Source organism: Canis aureus, chromosome 2 (assembly GCF_053574225.1).
Source record: "Canis aureus isolate CA01 chromosome 2, VMU_Caureus_v.1.0, whole genome shotgun sequence".
NCBI lineage: Eukaryota > Metazoa > Chordata > Mammalia > Carnivora > Canidae > Canis > Canis aureus.
This window is the reverse complement of record NC_135612.1, coordinates 84,507,386-84,520,605: the sequence shown is the minus strand read 5'-3', so window position 1 is coordinate 84,520,605 and position 13,220 is coordinate 84,507,386. Positions and strand designations below refer to the sequence as shown.

Below are 13,220 nucleotides of genomic sequence, written 5' to 3'. Positions count from 1 at the left end.
GGTGCAGCTGCACTGTTGGTTTCTTGGCAATCAAGACAAGCAATTCTCAGTGCAGTTCATGTTGAATGGGAAGAAACTTAAGAGAAAAAAAGGCTACTTTGAATATATTAAGTTCATCGGAAAGCACCGAGGGCCTGAACTTTCGGCTGGTAATATAAGTTATGTGGCTAAATGGATACAGCAGCCTCGGGCGCATGTCCAAGCCTATGGCAGGAACACATGAAGGAGAGAAGATTTTTAAAATAGTCAAAGCTTTGTCTCCATATAAAATTATTAATTACCATGTGTGATTTTTAAGTGAGTTTTTGCTAGTTAATTTTTCATTTGTGATTTACTTAAGCTTTTCCTCCGACGAGCACTTAATGAAAAAAAAGGCAGATTGTGAGAAATTGGTGTTGCTTGCAAAATGAACTCAGAATTTTCTGTCGTTTGTCGGAAAGATATTTCTCAGATTTGTATATACATAGAGGGATTCCCAGGTTTGCTTTTTATCGCTCCCTTGTTCTCTTCAGTCTCCTTTGACCTTCCTGTGGCCTGTAAGCACTTTGTGTTCCCAAACCCTCAAATTAATTGCAGACAATATGACGCTCTTAAGTTTTTAAGATCACCTGCACCCTCTCCTTTGGATAATCTCGTCAAATATGATCTTGTCATTGCCCTTCATACTCTTCAAGCAGAAATGTCTTGAGTTGCTTCCAGGCTTTAACTGCTTGTTTATATCTCTACTGCTATTTAATATTCATGCTGCCTTCACAGTAACATAGTTGTGTCCTGCTGTCAGTTGGCCTGGGTTCATATCCAGTCCTGCTACCAACTACCTTGGTCCTCTTGTTAGTTTCTCATCTTAGTGCTTCATGGGGTTTGTTTGTTTTTAAATGCGGCTTAAAGGAAAAAGTGACTATAACGGGCTCGATTCAAAATAAGTGTCCAAGAGAAGAGTTGTTCTAGCTGGTCATTTTCTTCATAATTTAGGGCCCCTTTCCCAGAATCCGTTGTCCTGGGTTATCTCATTCAGTCTAAAGACTCTCCAAATGCTGATGACTCTAAATTGTTACACCCTGTTTCTGACCTCACTCTTCCCTAAGTTCCAGACTTGTGTAATTGGCTGCGACTGTGTATCTACACTTAAATATCTAAAAACATAACTTTTTTTTTTTTTTTTTAAACAGAACTTTTGATGTCATCAGCTCCTACTTGCCTCTGGAGTCTGTTCCTCCCCAGTCTTTCCTATCACAGTTAATGGTACCTCCTTTCTACTTTTTTTTTTTTTTTAACTTTCCTGTAACTACCAACCTCCATCTCTTTCATGACCACATCTAACAGCATTATCCCCAGAACATATCCTAAATCTGACCACTTGTCACCATATCCTCTGCTAACACAATAGTCCAAGGCATTAACCTCTCTTATTTGGACAGCTATATAAAGGAATGGCCTTCTTATTGCTCTTTGTTTTCATTTTTGTCTCCTGCAGTCTGTTCACATCGAAGAGTATACATAGATTTAAAAATATTATTTACCCCCAACCTTCCTTATTGAAATTAGGGAAATATCCAGAATTTTTAAAAGTCATGACCTGCCCCTCTGATTGCTTGCTTTCTCGCTTTCAAACATGGCTAGTTCATCCTATCGAAAGGCCTTTATACTAGCTTTTCCTTTTGTTTGGAATATTTTTTCCCCAGATCATCACAGTATTGGCTCCTTGTAAATTTTGGTTCTCAATTCAGATAATAGCGCCTCAGAGGCTTATCCTGACCTCTTTCCTTTCTTTCTTAATAGCTGATTACTGTCTGAAATTCCTCATACTTTTCTTCCTCATCTTGTAAATTGTCCCTCCTCTCCCATAAGGGCACAGACTATGTATCTTGTTTACAACCATAGTCCCAGTGTTTAGAATAGTACCTGATACTCAGAAGGTTTACAGTATTACATGGATGGGATGACTAAATGAAAGAATGATGGTTAGATTCATGTCCTGTGTTTCTACAACCAGGGAAATGATGAATTATTTCGTCCTGAATGAATTTTACATAAATGCTTATTTTAGAATTAACCATGCTAAATTTGTATTCTTTTTCTTTCATGTTTTCTCTGTCATAGATTATAAGTTCTTAATTGTAGGAGGTATGTCTCCATTGTTTTCAGCTTCTGATGGAATGCCAAATACCATTGTAGTACTTATTGTCAATTGAATTAAAAATTCACTTAACATCCTCTGAAGTTATAGTAATTTTATATATGTGTGAATGTGTGTATATATATATATATGTATATAAATACATATGTAAATTATGTAAGTTTAAAAGCAGATGTGTTTAAAATATGCCTTCCACTTTTATTTCTTGCAGTTCATAATTGGACCCTTGAGGACACACTTCAGTGGTTGATAGAATTTGTTGAACTACCCCAATATGAGAAGAATTTTAGAGACAATAATGTCAAAGGAACAACGCTTCCCAGGTGAGTCTTTTTTCACTCAAGGAGAATCACATACTAGATGTTATTTTCAATGCCAAATCATAAGTTACCTCTGTGGCTAAGGGCTCAAAGGAAATATTATAAATATATTTATTCTTTAATTTTTTTAAGGTGTGAATTTGCAAGTTTTTTTTTTTTTAAATTTTACCTATTTGTTCATGAGAAACACAGAGAGAGAGAGAGAGAGAGAGAGAGAAGGAGGGGAGAGGGAGAGGCAGAGACATAGGCAGAGGGAGAAGCAGGCTCCATGCAGGGAGCCCGTCTCAGGACTCGATCCCGGTCTCCAGGATCACACCCTGGGCCGAAGGTGGCGCTAAACCGCTGAGCCACCCGGGCTTCCCTGAATTTGCAAGTTTTAATTAATTTTTCTTGTTTAAATAATCAGTCTTTTTAAAATTTATTTCCAGAGAAAGTGATTTTGGGAATTAGACAATAGGCCAACTGCATTCTTTTTAGATAACATCAAAGGGCCAACCTCTGACCATGTGGTAAATATAACAAAAACATATTCATTTGATATGAATCCACCTTTAATGAAAAACCTGTTTGAATGGGTTAGTGTACAGATCCTTAATTGTATTCCTTTAATAACAATAACCACTCAATATTAGCATCTGTAAGTTAAACCCTAAAAAAAAAATGTAATGAACAAAATATAAATAATAGCAAAATTTAAAAATGTATATTATGTAGAAGTACTCTATATTTTCTCATTTAAGCTTCATGGTTAATGTTAAGATGTATTATTATCATTCCCATTTTGCAGATTAAAAAAAAAAAACCCCAAATCACAGAGAAGTTAAGTATTTTGCCCAATTCAACACTTGAACCCAATACCAAAGTTTGGGAAGCCAGTTTATCCCTTAGATTTCTGGAATTATTTGTTACTAGTTTTCTAAATTTTATTTTCTAAATCTCCATTAGTGGGCAGCCCAGGTGGCTCAGCGGTTTAGCGCCACCTTCAGCCCAGGGTGTGATCCTGGAGACCTGGGATCAAGTCCCACATTGGGCTCCCCGCAGGGAGCCTGCTTCTCCCTCTGCCTGTGTCTCTGCCTCTCTCTCTCCCTCTGTGTCTCTCATGAATAAATAAATAAAATCTTTAAAAATAAAAAATAAATTTCCATTAGTAAACTTAATAATTTTTAAAGGTTTTTGTTTTTAAAGATTTTATGTATTTGAGAGAGAGAGAGAGAACGCGAGCAGTGGCAGGGGCAGACAGAGAAGGAGAAGCAGACTCTTCACTGAGCAGGGTCCCAACTCAACTCCAGCTCCACTCTGGGCACAGGGTTCCACCCCAGGACCCCTGGATCACAACCTCTGAGCCACCCAGACACCCCATTATTTTTTAAAGATTTAAATGTTAAAATTGGCAGTGGTTCTGCCAGAACCTGGCCCTTAGAAGATTGCTTATTTCCCATTCTTCTCTCAAATATTTCTTGTATCAAAGAAGAGTAATCCCTTATTATTGTCTAACTATTATATGTGATGAGATGTGCCTATTGTATTTCTTCTAATCAATTTTACGTACTATAAATACTTTAAATAAGTGGCCGTTGTTGCTTTGGACTTTGGATTTTGGGTGGAGTTGAAAATTTCCGTATCTCCTGTAAATATGTTCTGAGTATCAACATCAGTATTTCTGATTTTACTGTGCACATGACCATAATGATGAAATTATGGGAATAAAAGTGAATTCAACAAGTGTGTATTGAGTATCTTTAATGTTCATGGTGTAACTAGATGGTGGAAAGAAGACAAAAATAAGATACAGTTTTTGCTTTAATTAATTTTTTTGGAGAACAAAAGTGGGAGTGTGGGGAGAGGGGCAGAGAGAGAATCTTAAGCAGACTCTACATTCAGCACAGAGCTGGACGTGGGGCTCGATCCCACATCCCTGAGATCATGACCTGAGCCAAAATCTAGAGTTGGATGCTTAATTGAGCCATCCAGGCGCCCCCAGTTTTTGCTTTTAAATATGATAAGTTTCTAAGTTAAAACAGGATAGTAGAGCATTAAAATGGGATTGGGAGTTTTTGAGTTATATGTTACCCTCAATATGAGGAACTCAGTATTTTTATGTTGTCTTTTGGGAAATCTCTTTATATAACAACATGAAATAAAATAGGTTGCTTGGTGTTTTGGCAGTAAAAGTTACAGCCACTTTTTTCTTTTAGTTGTAAAGGTTATCAGCAGTAACTCAAATTCTAGAAGTGTTAAAATAACATCACAATAAAGATTGTTTTTTTAAAACAGTGAGCATGTTAGTAGGAAAGACAGGTTATAAATACAGAAGTTCAACTTTCAGGTAAACCCACTGGAACCTTTTTGAGTAGAGGAGAAAGGAAAACTGGAATGCCTTTCATCAAGCCCCTTTTATATGGTAATGGCAGTTAAGAGAGTCCACTTAAAGGAGCACTATCAATTAACTGTAATGCTGTGAGTTACAGAACTTTTTGTGGGGTAACTGTAGATATGAGAGCTATTTATAAGAATATATAAGAAAATGTATTACACATTACAGATGTACACATGCCTACAATTCATTATGTTTCCTTTCTGTGACATTAAAATATTGTCACATCTGCAATAGGTAGCCAAAATTATGTTAATATTATGTTAGTTATCATGGTTATCATAAGCCTTTTACTGATTTTCTATACTCTGAAATTCTTATTACCAGAGCTTAAACTAAGGCTCTCTTCGCCTGACACATGCCTCCTCATTCCTTTCAGACCTGTGTGAACTTCCCTGACATCCTCACCCACTCAGGTAGAATCACTTCCACCTCTGGGCTCATACTGAACTTTGTTTAAAACTGTTATTTGGTATCCTTTATTACTACATCTCATTGTCTTTCTTAAATTTAGTCTATTGATATTGTTGCTCTTAATTCATTCATGCATCCATCCATGCATTCATCCATGTATTATACAAACATTTATCAAGCATTTACTTTTGCCAAGCGTAATGCTAGGTGTGGGGATACCGAGACAAGACATAGCATTGCCTTCAAGCAGTTTGTTAAGTGTCACATTAAAGGTGTAACTGGAGCATACACAAAAGGTACCTGCGAGATGAAGGAAGGCATTTTGTGATGGGAATGGTCTTTATAAAGTTTTATAAAAGCCTATAGCAGTTACAGGAGTTTTTTTTAACTTCTCCATTCTTAGAGGTTCTGATACCTTCCAAAATAAAATGTAGTGGTTCAGAGTACAGTCATTGGAACATACATATTTGGATTTGAATCCCTGCCCTACCTGTATTTATGCAACCTTGGGCAAGTTACTCGGTCTCTTCCTATATTAGTTTCCTCATTTGTGAAATGGGCATTTTATATATATTAGAGGTTTTCTTGAATTTTGATAAAGCCCTTGACACAGTACCCGGCATATAGTACATGCTTGTTTTTATTGTCATTGTTATTAACAATTTTACTAGTATTATTAGACTTTGTGTTATAGTATCTTTATTGGCATCATATTTGGTTGTTAAGAAATCTTAGTTAATAACTGGGCGACTTGGATTTGAAGTTCAAGACACAGTGATTTTATTTCCTTATTTCAGTTGTGCCTTTTGGCCCCCTACATACGGTTTCTTCATTGCTGGTGAAATGGTTCAGTACTTCCTATTAAATAAATGCCTTGGTTTTCTCTTCCAACCATGATGACTTCTTACCCTTACGACTTCAGTGGAATTTGTTTAATTAATTTTTAAATAGCTTACGTATTAAAGTGTAAAAGGTATAGGTTTTTTAGATACTTTTAAAGAAAAGTGATATGATCCAAATGGAGAACTGTATTTTATTTTAAAGTCTGCTACTGATATTAAGTAAATCACTTACAATTTTCTTGTTTGTTGTGAAATGATAATAAAATGCCATAGGTAACTAATGGTTGTAAAATACTTTTGTGTTTGATAAATTTCTGTGTCCTAGTAAATTATGGCATAAAGTAACCCTAGAAAACAAAAACATCAACATAACAATAATTGATACGGAGTGTTTGCACAACTGAGCTTGCACTGAAGGATTTTGATACATGTTAATAAAGTCTTTAATCACAGGGATGAGCTCTTACAGCAGTCAGCACAAATATGTAAAGTATTAAATATATTGTTAAAATATTTAAGTTTACATACTAGAAATATTTTCATTTAATATGTGTGTATTTTTTAAATGAACAGGATAGCAGTGCATGAACCTTCATTTATGAGCTCCCAGTTGAAAATCAGTGATCGGAGTCACAGACAAAAACTTCAGCTGAAGGCACTGGATGTGGTTTTGTTTGGACCTTTAACACGTTAGTATTCTCTCTCAGAGTATGATGTAAAAGAATAATCTGATCATACATTTGTTATTTAAAGAAGGAAAAAGTAAGAAAGAACACTAAGAAAAACTATTTATTAGCTATAAAGACAATGTAATGTATCTTAAAAAAATGTATAGGGTGAGATTTTTGGTCATTGAAATGTGGAGTGTGAAATTTCCAAGCTGGTTACTGATGTAAAAAATTGTAAAAACTATGTCAGTTGATAATTTAGAATCAAATTTCTAGATTTAAAACTTTGGATCTTTGTAACAGTTTTAATGTTGATATTATTGTAGCCAGATATTCATGAGGAATCCCTTTCAAAAATGGTACAATGTAATCATTCCTATGGCATGGAGTAATATATCCTGAAGTGATTTCATTTATAACCAGGAAAATGATTTTTTAGATCCAAATCAAAAGCACAGATCCACTTGAAATTTTACATGGTAACAGACTATCCTGACAGAAGCACAAGGTGGAGAATGTTATTTGATTGTGTTGAAGAAGAACATTTGAGAAATTATGTCCTATTTGTAGAAAAATAAGGCTTGTATTTCTTTACTTTTGACAAGAACACTTATTGCAGAAAAGTTTAATATATTTATTTAATTTCAAATGCTAAAAAGCTTTGGAGGAAAGTGTTTTAAGATTACATTTTAGAGGAATTATGTTCTGTTTTTCAGAAGCCAAAAAGGAATAACAAAATTAATACAAGAAAAATGGCTTCCACAGATGACAGCTTAGGAAACTAATGTTTATTTTACCTCAATTTTTGGAGTTAGACTTGCAGCTTTCTGTGATAGGGTTTTGGGGGTGGCCCTGCTGAAGAAGGGTTCCTGGAGCTATTGGATGGATTCCCTGACTGTGCTGGTGGTTCTTTTTTGGCTCAGGCTGAGAACAGCTGGTGAAACAGCTGGAACTCTGCTTGTTGGTGAGAGGTGGTGGAAATGCACTGTTGGAAATTACAAACCCTAGGAAGCACAACCCTCCTGAAATGCCAGCCATTCCACACAGATGACACCCTGAGTTTCCTACTGAATCCCTCTTGGGGGTTGTCTTCCATGAGATTCTGATTTTTTCTTGGGAATGATTGGTGAAAATAGGAATTTAGCTTGATAACTTGCCTCTCTATGCAACTTGGTCAGGGATATTTATATTTTATTAATTCAGGAACAAACCACCCTCTAAGCCAAAACAGTATTATATTATCATTTGAAAAGAAACCAAACTAGTCTCAAAGACTGTTAGAAACAAATATTTTAATAGACAAACTAGTAAAGAAGTTAATGATGCATTACCTTTTTAATGTGTTTGTTTTAGAATTATTATTTGAATGAATAAGCCCTGCAGTGGGAACACGGGCATTAGATTTATAACAAACATTGTCAAATGAACAGAGATACATTTGAAAGGAGTTTTCACTGAAATCCTTTTCACTTTGTGGTAATTATAGAGTTTAGCCTGGTGATTATATTTTGGCCTGAACAGGGCTCGTTTGAACTAGAACTTGAGCTAAATTCCTCAGTCTGAAGCAGAAATAAAAATAAACCCTTTTGAGCCTTTAGCCTTCTGCAGTACATCTGTTTCACTGTAGGTGTGTGCTCTGGAAATATGCAGCCCCGAGGGTCTCCGGCCTAGAGCATGTTGTTTATCACACTGTGTAAACATATAGGAACCCGAGTAAGGCAGGATCTTGTCATGTCTGGAGAGCTCCTTATTTCATCACACGTGCCGCATGTCTTCCTGCTGGAGGCCTGGGCAGTTAGGTAGTTTCCCACTGTAAACTATGTCTCTTTGGAACAACTAATACATTATACTGTGTTAGTTATCTTTGTGTATCCTTCCAGAGAGCCCTCTGAAGATTAGTGTGTATTATTAAGAGTCAAGGATAAACTAAAATTATTTGACTAGTGATTTCTGTGTTTGGTATCACTGAAGACACTAGGCCCTGCCTGGCTCCTTACTCCTTACTTTAGAAACAGTGCTGGAAATTACTGACATACCTAGGGGTAGAGAAGGTGATCTGTTCTTTTCTTCTAGTAACCTGGCTATCTCTGGCAAATAACCCCCTAAAACACTACTTGTTATGATCATTTAACTCCTGCTTTCTCAACCTTGGCACTTTACATTTTAGGCTAGATAATTCCTGGATAATCCTTGATTACTGGCAGAAGCAGGGCTGGATAGTGATTGTCTTATGCATCATTGGCTATTTAACAACATCCCTGGCCTCTACCCACTATACACCAGTAACAACTCTCCCATCCACTTTCTACCCTCCCAACTGTGACAAGCAAAAATAGTCAAATGCCCACGGTAAGGGGGATATTGCCCTCAGTTGAAAATCGTTGACTAATCTTAGTTACATGACTACTTGCTTGGGGAAGATGCTCTTTTGGTGAATGATTAGGCTTCCATTGTATATATCAAAGCATGACAGTTCCCTAACTTGGCTGAAGGAAAGCAGTTGGGATGATAGTGTTGGTACTTTTTATGCCTCCTTTCATCCCACAGAGGACATGATTGGAGGTGCCGTTGCTTTTTCACGGCTCCCCAGGACTTCTCTCACTATTTCCTGTACCAGCGGCAGTGGTACATCCTTGTGCGTTTATCTGTGCCCTCTGGTAGGTCTAGGGTATCAGGGTGTTGTAATAAATAAGCACTTTGATTATTTGAAGAAAGGATTTTTAAAAGGCTAGAGCTTGTTTATGGAAGGGACATTTTCACATTTGTTTTCAGATACCTACTACTTTAAAAAAATGCCTCTGTGTATCAAGATTTTGTTATACTCAAAGATTAATTATCTATAACTTTCCTCATAGGCCCACCTCATAACTGGATGAAGGATTTTATTCTCACAGTTTCTATAGTAATTGGTGTTGGAGGGTGCTGGTTTGCGTACACACAGAATAAGACATCAAAAGAACATGTTGCAAAAATGATGAAAGACTTAGAGAGTCTACAAACTGCAGAGCAAAGTCTAATGGACTTACAAGAGAGGTAAGTTTAAAAAGCTACAAGTCTTATTTATGCAGCAAACATAATTCGTGAAAATGAAATATGGGCATGGGCTTATACACTGGTATTTAGTTGGTCACACACATCACTAATGTATGTACACTTTTTTTTTTTTTTAGAAAAGTTATATTCTTGTTGCAGATTTATATTAAGGGTATGCACTAGGGAATAAATGGACAGATTAGTGAAAATTACTATAGGTGGAATGATATATGTAGTTGAATTTTATTTTTAGCATGATGTAGATAACAATGAATTTCTTAAAAGTCTCTGCTGAAGTATACAATGGAATATTACTCAGCTATTAGAAATGACAAATACCCACCATTTGCTTCAACGTGGATGGAACTGGAGGGTATTATGCTGAGTGAAGTAAGTCAGTCGGAGAAGGACAAACATTATATGTTCTCATTCATTTGGGGAATATAAATAATAGTGAAAGGGAATATAAGGGAAGGGAGAAGAAATGTGTGGGGAATATCAGAAAGGGAGACAGAACGTAAAGACTGCTAACTCTGGGAAACGAACTAGGGGTGGTGGAAGGGGAGGAGGGCGGGGGGTGGGAGTGAATGGGTGACGGGCACTGGGTGTTATTCTGTATGTTAGTAATTTGAACACCAATAAAAAATAAATTAAAAAAAAAAAAAAGTCTCTGCTGAAGAGTGATTCCCTGCTGTCACTGTGTTTTGAGCTCAAGATTACCCATATAGCTGTATAGTGGGCCACCTGCTATTTTTGGTATTCAAATGTAAGATTAAGAAAATACTGTGATTTTGGATTGAAACATGTATTCTACTGCTTGATATGTATTTATTCTTCATTAAAAAAAATAAAACTGGAAATTTTGGTGAAGAATTTTCATTTCTTTTTTTTTTTTTTTATTATTCTGTAAGGCTTGAAAAGGCACAGGAAGAAAACAGGAATGTTGCTGTAGAAAAGCAAAATCTAGAGCGCAAAATGATGGATGAAATCAATTATGCAAAGGAAGAGGCCTGTCGGCTCAGAGAGCTAAGGGAAGGAGCCGAATGTGAACTGAGTAGACGTCAATACGCAGAGCAGGAATTGGAACAGGTATTTATGTTCTAAAAAAAGTATTTGTTAGGGCATTTGTAGCGCCACTCTAAGGAGTTTTTGTTTGTTTTTGTTTAGGCTTCTACATTTAGTGGCATTGTGTATTCTTCCTTAGTTAATAAAAGAATTATTTGTTCCTGTTGTTAGCATAGCTCAAAGCCCATATAGTAAAATGACAAAGTAGTAATTTAAAAATAAGGTTACTGTTGTGTTCACCAACTCATGAAATCTTATCCCAGGCCATGTTAATTATCTCCAGTGAACTTAAGGTGTTTATTTAACATCTGTGGTATGTTTCAGTTTCCAACCATAACCTATTAAAGTATATCTAATGTTAAAACTTCTCTGCAAAGGTAGAGAATCTCTATTATACATCCATTTGAATCCCATTAAATGGCTTTAGAACATAATCTGCTAAAAACTCTAAAGTCGTCTACAGGTACTTTTCCAGGATCTCCTGTTATCATACTTTTGCTCAAGATGGAATGTCAGCCTTCAGGCAAGGGCAGGGGGGGAGGGGTCCAGCAGAGTTTAATTATAGGTAGATTGTTTGGTCTTGTATTCTTCCTATAAAAACTTCCTCCTAATTTAGTGGCTTAAAACAACACACATTTATTATCTTACAGTTCTTAAGACAGAGTTTAAAATAGGTTCACAGGGCTACATTCCTCTGGAGGCTCTAGGGAGGATCTGTTTCCTTGCTTTTTCCAGCTTCCAGAGGCTGCCTGCATTTCTTGGCTCATGGCCCCTTCCTTCATCTTCAAAACACGTCACTCCAACCTCTGTTTCTGTAGTCTCATCTCCTTCTTCTGACTTTGACCCTTTCTTTGGTTATAAACTGCGGGTGAGAAGGCTTGCCCAAACTCAGAGAGTGCCCCAATTGAAGAGCAAGGCCAAGAGCCTCGGAGCTCTGCCTCCCACTCTGCTTTGTGCACTGTTGCCTTCTCAGCCAGATGCTAAATAAGGAATATGAATTATGTGACGAATGAGTTTCAGTTTCAACTCATGAGAAAATGTTCAGTGTGCATTATTGTTTCTTTCAGGATTATCATTTTTGGTAGGATGTCTGCCTGAACACAGCCATCTCTTTTATTAACGGCTAGCTATTGTTTCCCTCATTCCCCAGGCATCTTTTCATTGGGTCTTTTCCCTGTAAGGAGTTTGTTCTCTTAGGTTAACTCCCATACGTATTTTATGGTCAGGTCCTATTTACCTGACAAACCTTATCTGTACAGAATGTAATACAGAACCAAGGAGTTAACAAAAAGAAAAAAAATAGAAAAGAAAGAAAAAGGCTTTGCCAAAATTATACTGCGTCCAAGAATTAGATATTACACCTTTTATGTCTGTGGGAACTCACTGCCTTTTCCCACCAAGACTTTTATCTCTTGGCTTGTTCCCAGCACTAAACTAAAAAGCTTGTTAGCTATTTTTCTGTACCTTACAGGTAAGAAAGAGTAAATGAGCAAGAAGCAGTGGTGCATAGATAGTAATATTTTATTGGTGACTGCCTCATAGTGAGGGAGAAGACACCCTACAAAAGTGGACACACACATCACGAGTATTCGGATTTGAAGTTTTTGACAGAGAGGCATTGCATACCTCAGTAGACCTTAGGCTCACCATGATATGTCCCAGTACAGATGTAATAATGTTGATGAGATCCTGAGTCAGTAAGGGGGTGGTTTAAGGGAGAGTATTTAAAGGAACTCCATCCTACATGATCATAGTAGTGGGGAACACAGTTTTACGATTACATACTATGTGCCAGAAATCTATGCCATGCACATTACAGGTGGTTTGCTCATAAAGTTTAATCCTCACGATAAATAGATGTTATCCCCCTTTGCAGATGCCTTGTGTGGAGAGGTTAAATAAGTTGCCTGAAGTCACACAGCTCTTACATGGCAAAGGCAAAATTTCATGTGTCTTATTCCAAAGTCCACGTTTTCCCATACTGCTATTAAAAGTTTTGTTTATAGAAGTAGATTTCACTGAGATGTTTATGGATAATATCATATAATCTCAGTCCCATATAGTTTTAGGTATTACTGGATCTTGTCTGGGAGGTAATGAACTTCTCAGAATTATAAGTCACGAGTGTCTAGCACATATATCATATAGTGGTGCTATTTTTCCCCAAAGCAAAAACTTTGGGGTCAATAATAGTACCACTTCATATTTTGTGTGGTTTAAATACTTTTCACATAAATTACTTTGTTCTTAAAGTTTCGAGAAGACCAGAGTCAGGACAAGTCATAGTTGTAGTGACAAGAAATCTCAGATCAGAGAATACAGAACTTGCTGAAGGTCATAAGGGTAATAATCAGGAAATTGGGTCTA

The 13,220-nt window shown here is 36.6% G+C and overlaps 1 protein-coding gene across 5 annotated transcripts in view; it reads left to right on the top strand.

Moving 5' to 3' along the window:
- Nucleotides 1–13,220, top strand: part of STIM2 (stromal interaction molecule 2) — a 140,867-nt gene that overhangs the window by 111,264 nt on the left and 16,383 nt on the right. For all 5 annotated transcript variants that reach the window (XM_077880409.1, XM_077880413.1, XM_077880402.1 and 2 more), the window contains exons 4-7: nucleotides 2,349–2,460; nucleotides 6,661–6,776; nucleotides 9,611–9,788; nucleotides 10,700–10,877. In XM_077880409.1, the coding sequence (XP_077736535.1) occupies nucleotides 2,349–2,460; nucleotides 6,661–6,776; nucleotides 9,611–9,788; nucleotides 10,700–10,877 (584 nt within the window). The remainder of the gene's footprint in view (nucleotides 1–2,348; nucleotides 2,461–6,660; nucleotides 6,777–9,610; nucleotides 9,789–10,699; nucleotides 10,878–13,220) is intronic.